The following is a 21,643-nucleotide window of genomic DNA, read 5'->3' on the forward strand; positions in this document are numbered from 1 at the left end:
TGTGACCAGCAGAAACCTTGAAATTCAGGATGTAAAAGTGGAAAGTGCAGTGTGGAGAGTAACTAACAAGTGACAGTAGCTGGGCTTCCTTACAACAATGACAGCAGAGGTAACACCCCAATAGAGCCATTTCAGCTGTCGGTGCTTAATGGCTGAGTTGTCCTGGTTCTTCTCAGGAGCCTTCCAAGTTGTTCCGTACAGCAGTGCAGGTTTTCTACCATGTTTGAGAGTCATACCTGGGACCTCCTGGCTATCAGCTAACTTTATACTTTACTGATACCGGTACTTCAAATAATACTACACTTTACTGGTCATTTACTTTCAAGAACAGAAATCTTTACCTCTCTTTCTACCTTCATTTCACCAGGCTATGCAGACTGAAATCTTTTAATCTCTATCATACTGTTTCTTGCTTTCCTTTTTGTTCTTAATGATGATGATTTTCTTAATGAAGCATTTGAAGATAGTGACACCATATGTAATGTTATGACTATTTTACTGCAAAATCATAATTATGTGCAAAAATTTGTGTCTGAAACAAAAGTTGACTTGTATTTGCACCCATTTCCCTGCATACAGGTAGAAACACTGAGTATTTCTTGCCCATTCCTGACTAATGTACTTTGAATTCTTTTGAAATACACTTTCAAAGAAAAATCTTGCAAAATTCTTAAGTGTATAACTGTTTTTTGAGGAGAGGTGTTTGCTTAGGTTTTGTTGTTGTTTGGGTTCTTTTAATGGAAAATTTTTCCTGAATGTTCTGCAGTGTATTTAGCCAACTCAAACTTTTCTCTTAAAGGAAAATACTGATTTGGAAAGCTGTTTACAAGCCTTGCAATTTTGGGTAAATTCTTTGTCATGGGAAATCTTATAAAGATATTATATTAGTTGTTGTGATAAATCTTCACTTAAAGTGGATACAACCAATGTCCTTCATCTAATTTTAAAGGAATTGTATCGTCTGGCTTCAGCTGAGATAAAATATATAAGCTATAGAATTATGTGAGACCTCAGAATGTATAATCAATAGCTTGTAAAGTCTGAATAAACAGCTTGCACTTTCTGTAACAGGTTGAGGTGTCAGTGCTCAATCTTCTTAAAGTTATGTATGTACATATTCCCTTTCAACTGCTCTGAGTTCTTGAGACACTAAATGAATTTACAGGTGCAATTTAATAAAAGGGTAAATTATTAGATATTCTTAATGGACATTGCTTTATTTTTCTGATGAAAAAATATTTTAGAATATAATGTATATGCATTGATCTCTGCCCTTTTAAGTGTAAACACATCTACACATATAGTGATCTATTAGAATCTCATGTGGGATTTGCAGGTCACTGTATAGAGGTGAGTACAATGACTTCTGCTGTTATGGTGTTTGTTTTCTTTTTTAAGTTGTGGAAATCTAGGCGGTTGTATCAGTTTTTGAAGTACAAAATCTTGGGAAAAACTGTAATGATCAAAACAATCAAGATGAATTTTACAGCCTCCAGCTGTCCTCAAACTCAGTATGTCACATATCAGTATTTATTGCATGATTTGCTGAAGCAAATGTATAAGACCACAGGAGTAGAAATCCAACTTCATATTCTGCCACGAGTGGATGGAAAAAATTTCAACTCAGGTCATCATCTAATCTTAAGCTTTAAAGTCTTTTTGAGTGAGAATGGTAATGTCAGAAATGTCAAAGCTGATGGGGGAAATGAGTAATTGGTAACTAATAGACTTAAATATTTGTCTGAGTTGTCACACCTATGACATTATATTTTCTGTTTTATTTTTCAGTCTGGACTATCCTGATGGCATTATTACTAATGGAGTACTAGTGGTAATATATAATTATTACAATCTTTCTTGTGTCTGCATAGCAAGTGTTCATATTTCTAACTCTGGAAACTTTGAGCTGTGTCCTAAAGCTAATACTGTCACCTACTTTGTTCTACAAACTGTAGGCCTAGAACTATTAGGAGTTAATGAAGCAAGTGATACAATGCTCATAAAAATAGTCCTGTATCTTAATGCACCCACTATTTTGAACAGGGATCATATTCTTTACTTAACTGTCTCTCCAAGTTCAAGCAGCTCATGAGCTGTTCCTCTTTTATTTCAAATTTGGAAAAAAATACCTTATCACTATTTCCCTTGTGTTATCTAAAGACATAGATAATAACTGTGTTGCTAATTGATCAACCAGAGGGGTTGGTTGAGAACAGTATGAATCACTTGCAATCTCTCAATCATCACTTATCCTGTCTTGCTACAGGCACGTGAGGTTTCCTGTTTGGAGGTTAAAGTGGATACGGGGAAGCTGAAGCAGCAATCCACAAGTGAGGTTATTGCTTCATTAAACTATTGTTTTTGTGTTGTGATTAAGTCATTATAACAGATGTTGAAAAATTAATAATCTGTTGTGCACGTTACTCTAGCTGTGTCACATAATACTTAGTTTTGCCGTGCCCCACCTGGCAGAAAGATTACATCTGTCAAAATTCAAGTTAGTCAAGTATTTGGTTATGTGGCAAATCTTGAATTTATTCAAAAATAGAGCCACATATACTGGAATAAAAAACTTAGAAAAATTATGTTAGTTCTCTTTGTTAATTGCTTGTTCAAAATGAATTTTTCTAAGTTGAATCTTCTTTTAAAATATCTCATACTTAACATACCATGTAAAAACATTATCCTGTATGTTTGATTTGGGTTTGAGTATGTATAAAGTTTATGCACATTTAGGATTCTGAAAGAGACTTTTTTTTGTTTCTTTAGCAAAAATAATAAACTTAAGCTCTTAAATGTAAAGTTATATCAAAGGGATCTGCCCAAAATGCAGGAAAATACTCTGCAACCATAGGATCACCAAAACAGGGCTGTTTGTAAAATTTAGCTCTAATAAATATAGCGGGATCCTTTGCTAGTCTTAAAATTCATTCAAATAAACAGTAACAACATGGATAATCCAAAATGCCTTTAAACTGACACTCCTTTAAATCTAAACCTTGGTTTTATTTGTTTATGAAAAGCACCTACCAAATAGCAAGCTGTGGTATTTAAAAAAATCTGTGATTTCTGTATATTGATGACTTACAGATTCACCAAGATATTTTGTATCAGTTTCCAGTCTGTGTCGGACACCCAAAGTCTACTTAGTCATTGTGGTGTAAGGAAAATCAGACAAAAAGAGTGCAGAGTAGAAGCAGATTGTTTGTTTATTTGTTTGGTTTTTTAATTAGCTATGTATGTTTGCTTAAAATAGTTAAAATTCTCTTTGTTCCCTGCCTCTCTGTTTAGACCAGGAGCTTACATTTACAGTGAAAGGATCACATGAAGGAAGCCAGAAGATTTTGCTGGACTCTGGTCCCAGCCTTCATATCATCATGTTTCACTGCATCATAAATGGCCAGACAAGACTGGATATTATATTGCCAGAAGAGGTAAGTTCTGTTTCTGTCTGTTACCATTAATCTCAATGAAATTAGAACAAGAAATTAATGTAACCAGCGAATTGAACTCTTAGTAGGAGAAGTTCTATAGATGAAAAATGTTTCCTGTGTTCATACCCAACTCTTTTGTACATTTTTTTCAGCTGGATGATGGAAATGAAACAGAGAAGCCTGGAGTCCTTTCTTTTCCCTTGAATTCACTCCCTTTGCAGAAGGAAATAGTCCTAGAAGAGGTGAGTGCTGTGAACCTTTTGAAATATATATATTTAAAGTGTGCTTAATCTTGTACTGCTAGAAATAAAGTTACCAAATAAACAAAATCAGTGTAAAATTGTATAGATAGTTATTTTAAATGATTAAAAAAAAAAAAGTTTGCCCTAGTCACTTTTAAGGAAGCAGGTATTAACAACAATTTTAATAATATGAAAATCATAGTAAACCTGCATCCCACAATTGGAATCAAGTGGTTTCAAAGAACAAAAGTTAATGTCCTTTGTACATGCATTCAAGGCTTTTTTTATATTGGGGTAATTCTGGAATGGCTAATAATTAAAAAAAATTATGAGATTATGAACTTAAGTCAGATTTTAATTTGTCTAAATATTGATAGTGGGAGTGGTTATGTATGTATATTTTTATTTTAGTTTAATAAATTAACTTATCTCATTCTTGTTGCCCCTTCTAAGTGTGTGCACTGGGGACTGGTGTGACGTGCAAACTTGTGGCACACTACCTGCTCCAAACACACAGGCCTATTAGAGAAGAGAAAATGTGACTTTGGCTAATTGTATAAAAAAAGTCCTTACGATTCATTATTTGAAACACCCCTCTCCTAGTCAGTAGGCATTGTCTGAACTTGAAAGAAGGAAATGTTTTAAAATTTGGTGTTAATTAGCTTTATTTTCTCAATTTCTAGGATAATTCATTTCACTTGTGCTTGACAGCAAGAAAATGGTAAGATACCCTCTTTTTGTCCTGTCATCCAGGACTACTGTAAACCAGTTATGTAGGTGTTTTTCTATGATAGATGGAGAGATGAACACATACCACGTGAGTGCTTTGTCCTGTGCTCACGTGGTGCTTGAGGTGAGTACAAGTCTGCTGCAGTTCCAGGATTGTGCAGTTCAATATGAGTATGTGAGCCTGCATAGGTTTCTTCAGAGTAAATTAGTTTATGACTGATTCTTACATATTAGTAAAACTGTACTACTCACATATTAATTTTATTTCCCATTTACGCCTACAGTCAGATTCGCATAATGACTGAAATAAACTCTATTCATCTTTATCTTTGCAAAATCCCCAAAGCAAACATAGGGCTTCTGCCCCTTCTCCTGCTTCACCGAGCAGAATGGAAGCTGAGATCTAACCAGATGCACCTCTGACAACCTACTTGTAGGGACAGAATTGCACCAGTGATAGGTAAAATTGAAGACAACTATGTTTTATGGTACAGCTGAAAATTTCATATGGTTCACAACATCCCATCCCCACTGTGGGGTGATATACAGAAGGGAATCAAGGTGGATTTTCACAACATGGGAGCACTTTGTGTAAATGGAGAGCTACCTGTTCAATCTCAGACCACAACAAAATATATTGAAACATAAATCTAAAAGACACAGATTTATAGAGAGAGCAAGAGAAATTTTAATCTATAAGTAAAAGAGTTGTTTGTTTTTGGAGGGTAAATCAGTTGAACTTATTCTGTTTTCAAAATTACACTGTGTGATAAACCAAATTTGGTGGAGAACCAAGGTTAGGAGCATTAATCCTTGAAACATTCAAATTTGTGAAATATTTGTGAAAATAATGTTCAGGACAGACTTTGCAGCCACCAGAGGGTGATATGACCAAGAAGATTTGGTCAATATTTAGGGATCTCAGTAATTTATGTTGAAGGCACATAACATTATTTGCCATTTGATTGGGTTTGCACCTTTTTTTCTGACCTTTTTTTTTTTCCCCTTGTGTTTCACATTTCTCAAGGGACAAAATTCGATGTGTCTGCACATGTGGGGAAAAAAAAAGATGGATATTCGTGTATATTTGCAGGATGAAGCTTGCAAATGCTTATCTAGAAATCTGTTATGGACACAGGTGAAAGGCTGGATTTCCCAAGACAGAGGCTGAGCAGGGAGTGATCCTTGCTCTGCAGTTCAAGCTCCTTCATGTAACTGATTAGGACCATCATTTTAAATACCGTTATTGGGCTGTCAAAATTTGAGAACAAGCAATGATGGCATCACTTGAATTTTTCAGGATGTCATGGTGACAAACAGGAATGGATACAGAGAAAAATACTTCCGAAATTATCCCTTTGGGTGATAAAAGGGATAATTGTCTCGTGTCTGTGTTAACAAGAAATCTAAAGTACCTTGGAAACTCCTCTTCATCCTCACTGCTACTCCTTACTTTCAGTAGAAATGCTTGATTTTCTTCCTTCCTTGATCAATATGCAGACTTGGAACTAACTTGTTTTACAGATGATTTATTTTTTGATTACCTGCCGTATAGATCTTGAAATCAAGAATAAATGGTGTGTGCATTGATTTGTCCCATTGTCTGTTCTAGCTCAGGAGATCTGGACGTGCGTTTGGGTTTTAGCCTGTGCAAGGAAGAGCAGGATTTCCTGCGGAAAAGGAAGAAATATGTTGCTGCTGCTCTGAAAAAGATTCTTAATTTGGAGGAGGATCTGAAAGAGCATGAGGTAAGACAGTGCAGTCCCTGGTAACAACTCCTTTCTTGAAATCAGGGCCTGACTCACAAATTCAAACCACAAATAAAAGCCCAGCTTGATTAACCCTACTACTGTGGGCCAAGCCTGGCCACCCAGGGCAAGGGATGAGCAAGAGCAGCAGTGGCCTGTTAATGTAGCAGAGCAGGGGAGGCAGGATTATGCCTTCACAGACCCAAAAACTTCTTGACAGCTCCTCAGTTCAGCCCATTCCTGTTTATTTTTGGTATTGCTCATGGGTCTCAGGAGGAAAATCCCAAACATGGGACAGCTGGGGGATGTTGCCTGGGAAAGAGTGTGCCTTATCTCAGTGACAGACACAAGGTCGTGTGCATGGCACAGGTAAAGGGCTTTGAGAGGAAGAAGCAAATATTTTCACACAGCCATCTGAATAAAAATTCTTGGGGTGGTTTCTGCAGCAAAAAAGCTGTATTTTTGGGAAAACCAACAGAATAAAACCATCAACCTGGAAAAGAAGAGTGAATGTTACAGCATCACTGAGTTGTAGACGAAATAACTTATTGCAAGTTCAGCTGTATCACTGTAACTTCTGTTCCTGTCTGTAGTTGAGTCATAAATTTTGTAACTGCTTATGCCTAGCTTGGTTGCTAACAATTAGAAAAGTAAATATACAAACACTAAGAATACTCTTTAGCATTTTAGGAAAAATCCCCTCTATCTTATTAACTGACTTACATTTGAACTGAAAAAAAAAGTAATTAGAGTTTTAATTCATAATGAAAAAGTTAGAAAGCATAATTTTTGGAATTTATTCTGATTTTAGTTAAGATTATGAGATTTTTCCTCATTCCCTGGGTTTAAGCTCTGAAAGAGTTTAGAGTACCAAGAACATCTATTTGGATTTTCTGTGGTTTTGGAGTTTTTTAGGATGGAGGAATTATTTTCTTCATGGTCGATTCATTGACTTTAGAATAACAGATTCCTTTTTGAAATTAGATGCTAGTATAGGAAAGATAAAAATAGACATTTTCCATGGGGCATGTGAACATCCACACAACTCTAGATGCTAACGGAAGCAAAGGGTGTACTAGATCAGGAAAAGATTAAGAGAAGAATAGTCTGTCTCTTCAATTACACTTGGACTGTGGAGGGGGGGAAAAACCCTATCAATGACTGTGCTTCAGGACGTAAAGTAATTAGTAATTAGTGGCCTGCAGCCAGGAAGGCTTCGGCTATTGTGTGGTTTGGCTGATTACAGGGTGCTGTGCATTCTTCTGCAACACTGGTCATTGTTAGAGGCAGAATCATGGATCCTTAATCTGCTCCAGTGTGGTAAATCCTGTATTTTCTAATAATACACTTTGAGAAAAATACCAGGGTGATGAGTTGGATTTCCATTTCTATATTAAGTAAACACCCTCCTGTCCGCCTCATCTGAGTGGATAAGACATAATCCTTCCCTCTCACATCAGTCAGGTGATGGCAAACAGAAGCCTTTTGCAACAATCACATCCTTTTCATATGAAGCAACATCACTGCTTGTATCAATGCCTGCAACCTTTTATCTGATTTCTGCAGTAAGGACTGTTTGTCTCTAATAGGGGCGTGGTTTTCTCTCCCCCTGCCTTGCTGTGTTGAACAGGTGCCAGTGGTGGCCATTACGACAACAGGGGGAGGCACGAGATCACTCACCGCCATGTATGGCAGCCTGCTGGGTCTGCAGAAGCTCAACTTGTTAGACTGCATTTCCTACATTGGTGGTTTATCGGGTACCACATGGTGAGAATGACCCAAACAAGGTTTATGTTTTCTCTGTCCAATGCTGTGGACTCTTTGTACAACACCATTGGCTTATATGGCACTTAGCAGAGCAAAAGCATTTCCATTCTTCCCACAATCTCCCCTCTGTCCACTTGGGACAAAGAAACAAAACATACTGATTAAGAGATCAATCATCACATTCATGACCCGCTTTTGTCACCACACTGACAGTCTATGCCTGATATTTTCATGTTAATGTTCTATTCCCTTTTCATATTTTTATCAACTGTTTTAGACTAAATGCAACAAATTTGTCTTTAGACTGGAAATTGAAGAAATATGAGAAGAATAATTTATGCCTGCCACTTGCTGGTTATTCTCATTTCTATTTTGGATTTACAGTGCATCTCCCTCTGGTAAAAGATGTATGGGGCTAGCGGAATTAATATGTCACAGAAAGCCCACCAAATGGCACCCAGTTACTGACCCAGGAGAAACTGCAACTTTGGTTGCTCATTGTAAAGTGCTCTCTTCTCCTAGTGGGCAGACAGCAGATGTCAAACTTACACTAACTAAGGTATTTAATCAAGTAGGTTCTAGGTACCTTCCCTCTTCTACACCTGTTTGGAAGTGGAGAATTTTTTTTCACTAAATTGAGTGTTAGCCCTTTATATAAGTTCAAACTCAATGGTAAGTTTTTCTAAGCATTTGCCAAAATTCTTTTAATTTCCCTGGATGTATGTGCTCTGAATGTACCTATCTGTGTTATGAGTTCAAGGAGACAAGTAAGAATGGCCATACAAGGACATGCCTAAGGACTGTCCAGTTTTCTCACTGGCACAAGCCATTAGCAGATTCATGGGACTGAATGAAGGACTAGAGCAAACTAGTAGTGACTGCTCCTCAGAATATTCCCCACCTTCCAAGAAGTGAATTTGAGAAGGACCTGTGGAGCCTTTGTATTTAATATCCTCTGGTCTTGGGGTTTTTTTCTGCCTTGGCTTTGAAGATCAGTTTTGGACCCACAGAAACTTTTATCATCACCAAACCAGGAAAGATTGGAGGTTTTTCTTGCTCTTGAAACGGGAGTATTTTAAATATGTTTAATTTTAAGTTGTGAATCCCACAAAAATTAAGAAACAGGCAGACAGGTTGCACGAAAGTTTTCTGAAGGCAAATCCCACAGCGTTACTCCTCTTTGATTATTTCTTCTAACGTTTCTTCAGGACCATGGCAAACTTATATGAGGATGCTAATTGGTCACAAAAATACCTGGAGGATGCAATCAAGGAAGCTCGCAAGCACGTAACCAAATCCAAGATCTGTTGTTTTTCCTTGGACTGTCTGAAGTACTATTATAATGACCTGATGGAGAGGTCTAAAGAAGGACATAACACCTCTTTCATAGACCTTTGGGGGCTTGTCATTGAATCCATGCTACATGATAAGGTATTACTCTTTTTTTTTCCACAAACCTGTCGAACTTCTAAAGCTACTAGGAAGAAGAAAATAAATCCTGGGATGCCATTTAGTACTACTAATGCAAATAATCAGTTTAGTAGTTGATTAAATGTTATATATTCAGATCTATTATTAAAACACTACTGTTGATATGAAGAGAGGTTGACCTTGAACTGAAGGAGCCAGGGCATAGCAGTCAAAGGTGTTCTTTCTCCTTAAAGAAAGAAGATTCCTGAGAAAAAATATTTTTAATAGTAAAAAAATTGCTTTGGACATTGAATATTCTCACTAGAAGAGGCACTTAAAAATTTGAAATAATTTGCTTCTCTAGCATAAATGAAGATATGCATTTATAAAGTGACCTAGTATGTGACATATGGAGATGTTTCAATCAGTGGGACAGACCATTCTCTAAACATGATATCAAGTTTATAAGATAGAAATCTTATTACCTTAAAAATACTATATCTTAAATAGTTTCCTTCTGGTTCATGTTTATATAAGGAAGTTTTAAACTGTCATGTGCAATATAATACATTCTTGTATATACATATACTTGCAAAATACCTTAAAATATGATTAATTCTTTGCTAAGACCCAACCAAGGAAAGAACCTTTCCTTCCACTTGCCTGCATAAATTTTCCTGAGAATGTTTTTCTGGGTTCTTTTCTTGCTGAATCTACAATCAACCTTTCTGCATTTATCAAAATCTGAGATCCCATATAAGGTGTAGCTGCTTCTTGTGGGATACTTGCCAAGTTTGGAATATTCCATGGCGAGTATTTCTGAATGATCCAGTGAGCTGGGAATGGAGAGCCTGGATAAAGTTGATAATACAAATTATATTATTTCAAGTGCAAGTTGTTTTTCACCTCATTCCATTAACCATTTTTAACCAAAACCAGAAAGATGAGCACAGACTCTCGGACCAACGGCAGGCAGTGGATAATGGTCAGAACCCACTGCCCATCTATGTGGCCATCAACCTCAAGTCCAACTATAGTGCCCAAGCATTCAGAGGTAATGGTTATGATTTAGATTTCTTAAAAACTTTATAATTTAAGTAATTCAAACTAAAATAATATGCATGTAATCAGCTTTAATAATACAATAGTTCTTTCATTCTAACTGCAAGAAAAACCCTCAAACCCCAAAAAACGATTCAAATTTCAAATAGTAGTAACTAAAACTAAAAAAAAACAAAAATTGTTTAGTGTTTAGCATTTGAGTTTCCAATTTGAGAATTGGAAACATAGTTATACCAAAAAAGATGTCCAAGTCACCATTTATCCTGTCACAAAAACCCTGTAATGAAACAAATTCTTATGATGGTTCCACATGGTCTTATTTTGCACAGGGAATGAGAAAACTTTGATTTTTTGGGTCCAGTGTCAGGAAAATCTCCGTTGCTATTAATTTTCATACTATTTGTTTAATATGAGCATCTGAATACATGATATCAAGTGAATACTAAGCTCTCTGTCGCTAGTGTCCTAAAGAGAACAAGTTATACATGAGCAATACATACTTTTGGGTAAGATTAACTGCATAAGATTTTCTGCTGGAGACTGCTGTATCACAGTCAGGAACTGTCCTCCCACGATGTGGAAGGACCTTATGGCATCAGTACTGCAAACAATACAGATACAACTATAGCTGGTGAACAGCACATTATAAACTAGTCAGGGCCTTTCTCATTATTTGCCGACTAATATTCCTCTGTTTAGCAACAGCTAACATATTATTGCCTTTTCATGGTCTGGCTGCTGTTGCCATAGAGTGGTTGGAGTTCACTCCCTATGAAGTTGGTTTCCTGAAATATGGAGCATCTATTCGCGCAGAACATTTTGGAAGTGAATTCTTTATGGGGAGGATGGTGAAGAGGCTCTCAGAGACTCGGATCTGCTACATGCAAGGTGACTATTGCCTAGAGGGAAAGGTGGTCTACTTGAGAGGCACCTGGCATGAGTGAATGCATGGTCTGTGGTGGACAGCACTGGAAAGACATCAGCAAACAGGTTGAGCTGGTGTGAGTTTACATTAGCAGGGCATACTTAGGAAATATGCCCATGAAGGTATCCATACAGAAAGAAAGGAAGTATCCAAGAGGAAGAACTGAAGGTATGTATTAATTAAAATTCTTCCAAGGCTACTCCATCAATCAGCTTCTGTTCACTCTTTCATATTACAGGCATGTGGAGTAGTATATTTTCCATAGATGTGATGTATGTCTGGAATTTGGCTGCTGATTCAGAGGACTTCTGGTGCAGATGGACCAGAGACAGAGTAAAAGATATTGGTGAGATTTTTTTTTTAATTTTTTTTCCCACTACCAGTATATATTGCTTATATTCTGTGAAAATGTCTAATACATAAAGAAATGCTGTCAGAGTCAGAGAGAAAAAGATGAAGAAAACAAAGCAGAGATATCAACTAAGGGGTTTTTTTTCTCCCTGATTTAGAACTAAATTGTGCTTCTTTGACAAAGATGTTTCTTTTTCTAAAGGTCACATAGACAAAAAAAAACAGTCTCAAGTCATGTTGTAATAAGAACATATCTTAAGATTGTTAAATTAGGATATATTCCTCCTTGGCCACTAATAATGTGTGTAGAGAAAATAGCTCTTGCAGAGGGCTGTTTTCTTAACTGAACTGCCCATGGAGAAAACTCGCTCTTGCTCATTCAGCCACAGGAAACCTGGAGTGGCTGGTCTTCTAAAATAGCTGATATTGCAGCTGGGTGATATTCACATTCAGAAGGTGTCCTGTTCAAAGGCCAGTATTGTCTTTCTGTATGTTTTGAGTCTCATCTCTCCCCTCCATCACACATTACAATAGAGGTGGGCATCATTTGAGGAAGTTTAGACTGGGAGTTGATGCTTACTGCCTGGCAGCCCACTGCCTGCAGGTATCTGTCATTTAATGTCCTATGCTGAGTTTTATTTGTTAGCATAGACTTAAGGGCTTATAACTATGTTTGATTTACCTTTGGGGTGAGGGAAGGTGAGAACTGTTGGTATAGTCACTCCATTTTTTAGAATATTGATCATTTCAGAAAACCATCCTAAACTTAGAACTTCTTCTTTCTGTCTTGCAGCAGAAGAACCCTTTCTGTCAATGAATCCCTATGAAGTGGACACATGTCTATTCACTCCCTCAAGCGTCCTCTCCTCTGCTCTGCGAGATGTCTTAACAGGACGCCCAACCATTGCACAGTACCCCAATTTTATCAGAGGCTTCCAGTTGCATAACAAGTACCTGGAGAGTGAAGGATTTTCTACCTGGAAAGGCACAGTAACTCAGCATGGTTTTTAGTAATGTTCTAAGGAGGTTTAGGTTTTGGATTTCATTTAGGTTTTCCAATAAAGAGGAAGAGACGAGACTGACTTCTGATATTCTGCTTCTCCCTTCTACAACTGAAAAAACAGATTTGAATAGCATTTCAGTTTTGGGGTGTCTGTTGAAGAGGGAAATTGTATCTATTGTCTGGGTATTGCATTCAAGGGGACAAGGTGAGTTTAGCCTAGGGAGAGAGGAGGGATTTCCCCTTTAGGGCCAAAGCAGCTTGTGGTGCCCAGAAGGGAAGGAAGGAAGGAAAAAGCAGTAGTGTGTCACTCCTGTAATTCAGTGCTGCTAGAGCCAAAGGAAGGCAGAGACAAAGTGGGACAAAATTCTCAATTCTTCCCTTGTTAACTTTCTTCAGAGGAGCAGACAATCTTGTGTTTTATTTGTTGTAATGAAAAATATTTATGTTGCAGACACAGTGATAGACTCCTTACCAAATAAATTGATGGAAACAGCAGACAGTGAACTTGCTCTGGTTGATACTGGCTTTTTCATTAATACCAGCTACCCACCGCTTTTGAGATCACAGAGGGAGGTGGATGTCATCCTGCATTTGAATTACAGTGGAGGGTCCCAGACACTGGTAAGAAAAGCCATGGTAGCTGAGATATTCATGGTGTTTTTGTTTCTAGAGCTCATTAGATAAAACACCTAACTTTTTAGTACTGGAATTGGAATTAGATCACTAATATCTGATTTATTATTTAGATCATTAGGTGATTTATTTCTCAGTAACTAAGAAAAATATTAGAAGTCAGTGATGGATTATAGGCATTTTAAAATCATCAAGGTCTTCACTGCAGTGGGTCCAAGGGTTTTGAAGAGCTGATGGAGGAGTGTTCTGGTACTGATTTTGGCCATCTTTGTAGTGAAAGAGTTACAAAGGCAAAAGTTCTGACAATATTTTAACAAACTAAATAAGAAAACCTATGTGTCTTGGCCTCTTTATCTTGTATCAGTCTTAGGGAAATGTATTGGCTGATGTCAAACTTGATTAATAATTAAAAATAATATCATTAGTGTTGAATATATAATCAGAATAATATAAAAATAAATGTAGGTTTATAGTAAATACAGTTGTTAAAATTTTTTTCCATGAGGTCAAAGGTATGTTAATAAGTGTATTTGTTAACAGGGAGTCATTATCAAGCAATCACCAATTATGTAGAGGACAGAAAGTGGTAAATAATGAACATGTCAAGACAATGATACAGAATAATCTGGACTGATGTGTTTCTTCTCCATTCTTGCAGTTTCTTTGCCTTCCCCTTCTAAACCTGTTTCATTGGAATTATAAAATTAGTCCTGTGGCTTTTAGCTTCATTTTCAAATTCAAAGAAAGGGACTGTTTTCTTATTTTGCCCAGAGCAGTGTGGAAAGTAAGATAAGCTGCAATGTCTGGTGTGGCTATGGCTATTTCCATCTTCCCAGAGGAAGATTCAAGCCTTAAAATATTCCCATTAGCTACTAGCTGCTGGGATTTAAAATATCCAGGTCTCTGGATCAGTTTTGATTTTTTGTATGAATGTTATTTATTTTATTCATTCATTCAGCCTCTGGATCAGATTGAAAAATACTTCTTGGGACAAGGAATTCCATTTCCCAAAATTGAGATAAGTGAGGAAGACAGGGAAAACTTGAAGGAATGCTACGTATTTGAAGATGCTGACAGTCCACAAGCTCCAACAGTGCTTTTTTTCCCTCTAGTAAATGACACCTTCAAGAAATATAAAGCTCCTGGTGAGTTATCTGTGGTAGCAATTTTAATAAAAACTTTTTTTCCTAGGGAGTCCTCTCCATTTCATGTCTTTTACCATTCTTTTACTATTCCAATGTCAGCATTATCAGTCTCATCAGTGAGAAAAACCAAACCCAAACCTGGTCTGTGTCAGTATGTCTGAACTATCTGAGCTCCAGAAGCTTTTTTTAATACATTTGAGATGAGTATAGGCAATTATTTCATAGGAACTACTAGAGAGAGTATGAAGGAAAAACCCCAAAATATGTATACCAAGGGGGGTAGGTCCTCAGCACAAGCTATTTTACTCTACAGGCATGGGCTTGTTATGCACTGCTGCTTGCAAACAAAGATGAGGCAAAACCTTGTGGTGGTTTTGGTGGTAAGCCCTTTCATTTGGGTTTTGTTCATGTATTTAAATGTAATCCCCCAGACTGAGGGCTGAGTCGACAGAGATCTTGAGTTTTAATTTGAATTATGTCCTCTCTCTGAGTGCAATAATATCTTCTGAACTTTCAGTAAGAGGGTTGTTATTTTATCCAGTACTGGAGTATCTCGTCTGCCTTTTGCTTGTGCATTACTGGTTTGGGTAACAAAGACTATGATGTCCATGCAGTGGTCTAGCATTGCTGCTGCTAATGTTGTTCTGATTGCCAGCTGTTTGGGTGATGTAAATGTTGAATGATGTAAAATCATATTTGGCTTACTCCAAATGCTAAAGAATACAGTGCTACTATGTTACTTTTACATCCCTCTGGCAAATTGTATCTTTCCTTCCATATCTCCCTTGTCTACCTATAATTATGTAAATGACTGATAGGAGCCACAGACTACAATAAAACCTTATTGGTGCATCTCCTTGTGGTTTGCCCCTCAGGTATGGAAAGGAGTCCTGAAGAGATGGCTGAAGGCAAAGTTGATGTCTCCAGCATCCTCTCCCCATTTACAACAAGGGAGGTGTGTTTCAGTGAAGAGAATTTTGACAAACTGGTGAAACTGACTGATTACAATGTCTTGAATAACGAGAAGTTGATTATTGAGGCCTTGCGCATGGCAGTGGCACGGAGGAAGCAGCGGAATTATTAGCCATGACACACTGGCTTTAACTTCCCTTATGATGTTTCTTGGGTTGTCTATGGTTTGGTAAGATGAAGACATTTGATGCTAGCCAGTTATACTTGCAGTAGAAATCACATCATCCTAAGGACTTGCTGGACTCCACCCTATTTACACAGTTCAGGGAAATATATTGGAATTTACCAGTGGTTTAATCCAAAACAAACTTCAAAGCAGCAAATTTGTTTTTAGTTTTGTTACCTTGTTACTTTAACGGTTGTTATATATAGTCCATATAAATTATTATAATTTTGTGTAAGATAATGAAATATGTGGAACATTAAAATGTGTATCAAAACAGTATTGCATGGTGGGTTTTTCATTTGGCAATCCCTCGGACTGGAATTTTTTTGGTAAAAAACTAATCCATTGTACTGGTCCTGCTTATCTTAAGTATTGAAGGTTATCATCTCTGATTTGATTGTCTGTCCACTAGGAGGTTTTTATTAACTTTCTTCACTAATCCTTGAAAATAAATTTCTGAAGTTATTATCACTATTGTAAAATCTGTAAAGTTTTCACCATCAATGAAAAATACCCTTGAATTAAGTAATTTTTATTTCAGGAGATAAACAACTGAGCTGCTATTCACAGATCCACTTATATTCAACCTAAGCAGTAGACATATTGCCCAATTTTCCTTCAGTTTTCTACTGGACTTTTTGCTGACTGTCGTATCTCACTCTTCTTTACCTGCCTTGACTGTTCCTGGAGGATGACCTTGCAATTTCTCTCAGTGTTTCACGAGATGCTAAGTGGCTGCCAGCTGTTTGCACAGAATAAGGCAATGCAAGAGAGCCTTTGGAGATCCCTTCCAGACATATTTTTTACACCTGTTCAACACTTATGGGCAAATGGTCTTTGCAGGGATTGTCCTGAAAGACTGGTTTTTCATCATCAAAAATCCTAGAGTTTTTCTGGGGGACTCTCACAGTTCTGCAACAGGCAGATCGTGAGCTTAGTCTTTCACAACAGCAGCCCTGCACTGTGGAGCTGTGACTCATGAAGAGATTATTCACAGCAGCTCAGAAAATGTTTTGTATTATCTTTCTTTTGGTAATAAAAGGCTCCCACTGTTGCAACGAACTTCAGACAGAGTCACCAGAGCAGAATTAGTGTTGAGATCAGAAGAGTCTTGACTATGCTCAGAAGTGACAAATTTGTTTCTATGGAATGAAATTCTAGGTAATGGATGGGGGAAAAGGATTCCTTGCTATGAAAAAAACTCAGCTGATCGTGCATCTTAGAGAAAATTGGGTGGTAGAAGAGAGTGAGTGGGCAATGTTTTTTACTTATGAGCATGTTCATTGTGTTTGTGCTCCTGAAAAAACTCGAAGGGGCATGGTGTGACCCTGTTTTTAGGTACAGTATTGTATGTTTGAATCTAGATTATTATCCCTCCACGTGTGAGGCAGCTGTAATTGTGGTTCTGCTTCAATACACTAGATTATCAACTCATGTGATCCTTCTGAGTCCTTTCTAGAGATATCTTTGAGTTTAGTATCGTGGTTTCCAAGACCTTTTTGCTGGAAATGAAACAGAGCAAAATGGAAGATGTTTCAGTCTGTTTCACAGGGGAAACTTATTGAACAACAGGATGGAAAAAGCCAGGCAGGTGTAGGATGCAGCCTGAGCCTGATGAACATGACTTTTCATTGTGTCCTGCTGGGTGATATGAAACCCGCCTTTTCTTCTCTGAGAGAGTTCCTCCTGCTCTCCAGATCAATCTGCAGCTTTTCAGTTTCCCAGTGTTTCAATACCTTCTTCTTGAAACAGAGTGCTAATAGTGACTTTTATATATATATATATATATATATATATATATATATATATATATATATATATAATTTTAAGATCATTCATAAAAGCATGTAGGCTTATAACTAAGCTTTTGCCAAACCTCTAGGAATGTTTTCCTCCCTTTGATTACTGCTTTTTGTAATCTATTAGTTATCCATCCTTAATATGTTCAAAGTTTATCTGGGTGACATTTGTTAGATCTAGTTGTTAAGTTAGAATGTCATAAAGTGTCAAAAGTTTTAGGAAATTAAAATTATCTCATGTCTGTGAAATTGCCTTTATCAATAAGTTCTCAATTCATTGCAAAGTAAAATGAAATTATTTTGAAATCAATTCCTCTGTTAATTTTCATAATAGCAAGGGTTATTTAAAAAAGACAAAAACAAACCCCAAACTCCCACTTTACTTCTTGTGTACTCACTTCATGTACTCCCTCACTGAGGCAGGAACACCTCACATGATGTGTAGTGTCCTGCACAGTGAAGCCTTATAAATGTGAAGACATGAAGAATAATTAACATTAATTTCAGCATTAATTTCACTCTCACAAATGTATCCTCTCAGAGATCTTGGAGATCACTGAAACACCTTAATTCGGATGCAAAAAAAATTACAAAAATTTTGAGAAAGAGAATGAGCTTTTAAAGCTTTTTCTTTATAAGGAAATTCTATTATAGTTTCAACAGGTGACTTTGGGAATTGTTTCAAGCCGTATATGTCACTGCAATATCTGCTTGGTTGAAAGACAGTTTACTGCTTGAGTTTAGAAGAACAGAAGGTGAGATGGGGACAATAAAAATTCTTTCAGATACGTCTTTAAGCAAAGACCCACCTACTCCCTGTAGGTCATTAAAGTTACAGAAAGTCTTTTGTTTGACCATTGGTTTGTTTGGTTGTTCTGGGCTAAAGAATTCCTTGTTGCCCACTCCTGGGCAGCCAGATAGAACCTGACTGATTCCAGTCACCTTCCCATACGAGGCTGCATCTTGACAAACTCTCCTGGTGTGTCAAAAAGTGATGAGGATGCTCAAGAGTAACATTTGCTCAGTGCCTGCAACTGTGAAGGGAAGACACCTTTTCAGTCTCAATTTCCCTGTAACTACAGCTGCAAAGACCATCCTTCTGTAGTGCCAGAGCCTGGGTGTCTGCGCTTTGGTGCAGGTATGCAGCGTGCACTCACCTTCCGGGCAGCGAGGAGGAGGAGGAGGAGGGAGAGGAGGAGTCGGGAATTGCTCAAGTGGTGGTGGCGGGGTGAGGCTGCGCTGAGTCAAGCATTAACACACCTGCCTGTCTGCTCCCGGCAACCTAAAGCACAAGAAGTTCCTCTGTACCCGTCAGCCTACACCTTTCACACCTGGCTCAGACGCGGCAAAGACCGCAATGGGACTGTTCTTCAGCAAAAGCGAGGTAAGAAAAGTCAAGAGGAGGCTTTGCAATTAATTGAGCTGGCTGTCACTTGGTAGCAGAGGGGACCTGCTGTGGGAAGTGGTGTTTCCACTTGTTGCATCTTCAGCTCTAAAAATTCTTCTTCAGCACCAAAGCTGAGAGCAAAGCAGGGCTTCTCTCTGGGTTTTGTGACTACTTTGTGTTTTGGCCTTCAGGAATGCAAAGGTTTTAATGATGCAGTAATTTAACTATTTTGAAAATCCCCAATTAAAAAAAAAAAAGAGAGACCTTTTTGCTTCCACTCAATGAGGCTAGGCAAAACAATTCACTGAGGAAAAATAAGGTCATTAATGTCAGCGAGTGCATAGGAAAAGTCAGGAAACTAATATTATATGAGGTGTTAGATATAGTTCTCTTAAATTTGTGACAGTTTGGGGGCATAAGGGAGTGAATGGTAAGACATTGACCATTTTTATATATTTACCTATGTATTTGTTGCAGTGATAATCCCTGCTCTATAGATAGTGTGCATGAACTGTCTCTTATATGTGTTTGTTGCTTCATTACTTAGTTTTTCTCTTTCCTTTTTGCTCCTCTTGTTTTTTGGTGTAGTTTTGTTGCAGTTTTTGTGGGGTTTGTTTGTTGTTTGGATTTTGTGTGTGGTTTTTTTGTTGTTGTTGTTTTGGGGTTTTTTTGTCATTTAGATCATTAAATGTGTGGGTTTTCCCTCCTGTTATTCCTTTAAGAAGGACACTTATCTAGGGAAAAGAAATACCTCACATTCAGCCCCTATATACTCATTAAGTACCCTATTTGTCTGATCCTTGCTTAGGATGAGAGAAGATGAAAAAAACAAACCAGTTACCTTGCAAGTTTGTTAAATGTCTTTTGATAACCGCTTAGGTTGAGGTGGTTTCCCAAAATTAGAATCATATAATGGCTTGGGTTGGAAGGAACCTTAAAAATCATCTAGGTACACTCCTTCGTCATGGGCAGGGATTCCACCCACAAGTCCAGGTTGCTCAGGGCCCCTTCCAGTCTGGCCTTGAACACTTCCAGGGACAGGGCATCCACAACTTCCCTGGGCAACCTGTCCCAGTGCCTCGCCACCCTCTGAGTAAAGGATTTCTTCCTAATATCTAATCCAGATCTCTTCTTTTTTAGTTTAAGTCTGTTTCCCTTTATCCTATTACTATCTGTGTAAAAATGCTCTCTCCTTTTTTTATAACCACCTTTAAGTACAGGAAGGTTGCAAATATTTCCTTTGATACTTTCCTTAGAGTTTTGCTTAGAGGAAGATTGGGTGAACTGAATTATTCAGAGAGAAATAACTACAGAGTTGGGGCTTTCATTCACTCCTTCTGAGAAGTTTGGGATAGGTCTCTAAAAGGCACTTTTCAGGTTCTCATTGTTTAAAAACCAGCACTGCTCTAGATCAAGAATGGAATTATGTAGCTATAAATCAACTCATGAGTAGCATTATTACACCATGGTATCGTTACTAATTCCTGCCCTGCTAGATTGTTTGCTGTTCATTGTGTAATATAGTGGATATATGTGACATCCTATGAATTTTCACAGATGAAGATGTGTGTCAGCTGTATTATTAAAACAGCAAGGTTCTCTATCATACATTTCTCCGAGATTGATTGTAGGAGTCAGACACCTCAAGTTGAGGATTACCACAAGTTTCCTCAGATTGGAGAGTGGAAGTTTGGTCTGTGATTGTACATTTTGTGTCTGTGGCCACACCTGGTTACAAACCTTCTGGGAAGAAGAAGACAATACTCAAGGAGGGACCTCCATTTAGAAATGTTTTGTTGATTGGAACTGAAACACTTAATGTTATCTCTGACTATGCTTCTGTTCTTCCTTTCTGCCTGCTCATCCTATGCATTTTGTATGCTTTTTAACAGGCAGAACCCTCGCCATGCAACTTGCTTACTGTAAAAGTCATACAGATGAAAAACGCCAGGAAAGCAGACTTGTGTGAGTATCTTTGTGGAGCATCCTTGTGCTTGTAAAGCTACTCTGAATAGAGCCAAGTGTCACAAACACTACAGACTGTTTATAAAAGGAGAGAGACATCAGATGTTTGATCATGGTATGCTGAAGACGAGCTAGCACAGTTAGAAGATATTATTTATTCTTACATACTTGCCAATACAACACTAAAGTCTAGCCACCAATTGTAATGCAGAACATGTTTACATAGAATGGATAAAATATTCCACATCTGAATCTGCAAATAAATCTTCTTTTGTTCACAGGAAAGACTGTAATAAGAACTTCATTTCTCTGGTTCCTCCTTGCAGTAATGTCCAGCCTGCGTAACCCTGGGTCTATCACAGGATATTTTATGTGGGCTCAGGACTCCACACCTGACATCTTACGGGCTGTCAAATTTGATTCAGCCATAGGCCATGTTTCAAAACTTGATTGAGGGCTCACAGTTAGCTTTTTCTATTCTTAATTATTTTTACAAAATGTCCAGGAATTATAGTTACATAAATGTTTATTAATGGTCCATAAATATCTGAATTGCAAAGCACTAGAAAAAGAGGTGTGAATGACAATCACCTCCTGTCTGAGTAGATAACTGATTTTGTCTTGCATCTATTCATTTATGCAAATAAAAAGGTCTGAATCCAGAAAGTTTCTATAGGAACGAGACCGAGGTAAAATTGTTCAGTTAAAAAGATGCAAGACAAGATATTTTTTGTGCCTTTCTAATGTGACTTGCTTCAAGTTCTGTGAAAGTTTCTTTAGAGACCAAAGGTATGTGAAGAAGACTTTCTCACTCCAATATTTATTGAAGAGCAGCAAGATACTTTGTTGATGCTGAATGTATGGGGAAGAAGAATCTGTATGAACCTTCCCATAGGATTACTTTT

The 21,643-nt window shown here is 37.5% G+C and overlaps 2 protein-coding genes across 2 annotated transcripts in view; both read left to right on the plus strand.

Annotated features, from left to right (window-relative positions):
- LOC114056472 (cytosolic phospholipase A2 epsilon-like) overlaps window positions 1–15,533 on the plus strand; it is a 31,681-nt gene extending 16,148 nt beyond the window's left edge. Inside the window, exons 7-21 of the mRNA XM_027881682.1 lie at window positions 1,789–1,831; window positions 2,267–2,330; window positions 3,292–3,434; window positions 3,587–3,676; window positions 4,360–4,397; window positions 6,018–6,153; window positions 7,784–7,920; window positions 9,129–9,351; window positions 10,270–10,384; window positions 11,143–11,280; window positions 11,556–11,663; window positions 12,462–12,653; window positions 13,123–13,292; window positions 14,263–14,449; window positions 15,325–15,533. Of these exons, the coding sequence (XP_027737483.1) occupies window positions 1,789–1,831; window positions 2,267–2,330; window positions 3,292–3,434; window positions 3,587–3,676; window positions 4,360–4,397; window positions 6,018–6,153; window positions 7,784–7,920; window positions 9,129–9,351; window positions 10,270–10,384; window positions 11,143–11,280; window positions 11,556–11,663; window positions 12,462–12,653; window positions 13,123–13,292; window positions 14,263–14,449; window positions 15,325–15,533 (1,993 nt within the window). The remainder of the gene's footprint in view (window positions 1–1,788; window positions 1,832–2,266; window positions 2,331–3,291; window positions 3,435–3,586; window positions 3,677–4,359; window positions 4,398–6,017; window positions 6,154–7,783; window positions 7,921–9,128; window positions 9,352–10,269; window positions 10,385–11,142; window positions 11,281–11,555; window positions 11,664–12,461; window positions 12,654–13,122; window positions 13,293–14,262; window positions 14,450–15,324) is intronic.
- A 3,210-nt stretch (window positions 15,534–18,743) lies between these two features.
- The window catches only part of LOC114056469, a 63,281-nt gene continuing 60,381 nt past the window's right edge, over window positions 18,744–21,643 (plus strand). The window contains exons 1-2 of the mRNA XM_027881678.1: window positions 18,744–18,770; window positions 20,666–20,738. Of these exons, the coding sequence (XP_027737479.1) occupies window positions 18,744–18,770; window positions 20,666–20,738 (100 nt within the window). The remainder of the gene's footprint in view (window positions 18,771–20,665; window positions 20,739–21,643) is intronic.

This window comes from Empidonax traillii, unplaced genomic scaffold, assembly GCF_003031625.1.
Source record: "Empidonax traillii isolate 1590-97213 ecotype Southwest subspecies unplaced genomic scaffold, ASM303162v1 scaffold93:size1158651, whole genome shotgun sequence".
Lineage (NCBI taxonomy): Eukaryota > Metazoa > Chordata > Aves > Passeriformes > Tyrannidae > Empidonax > Empidonax traillii.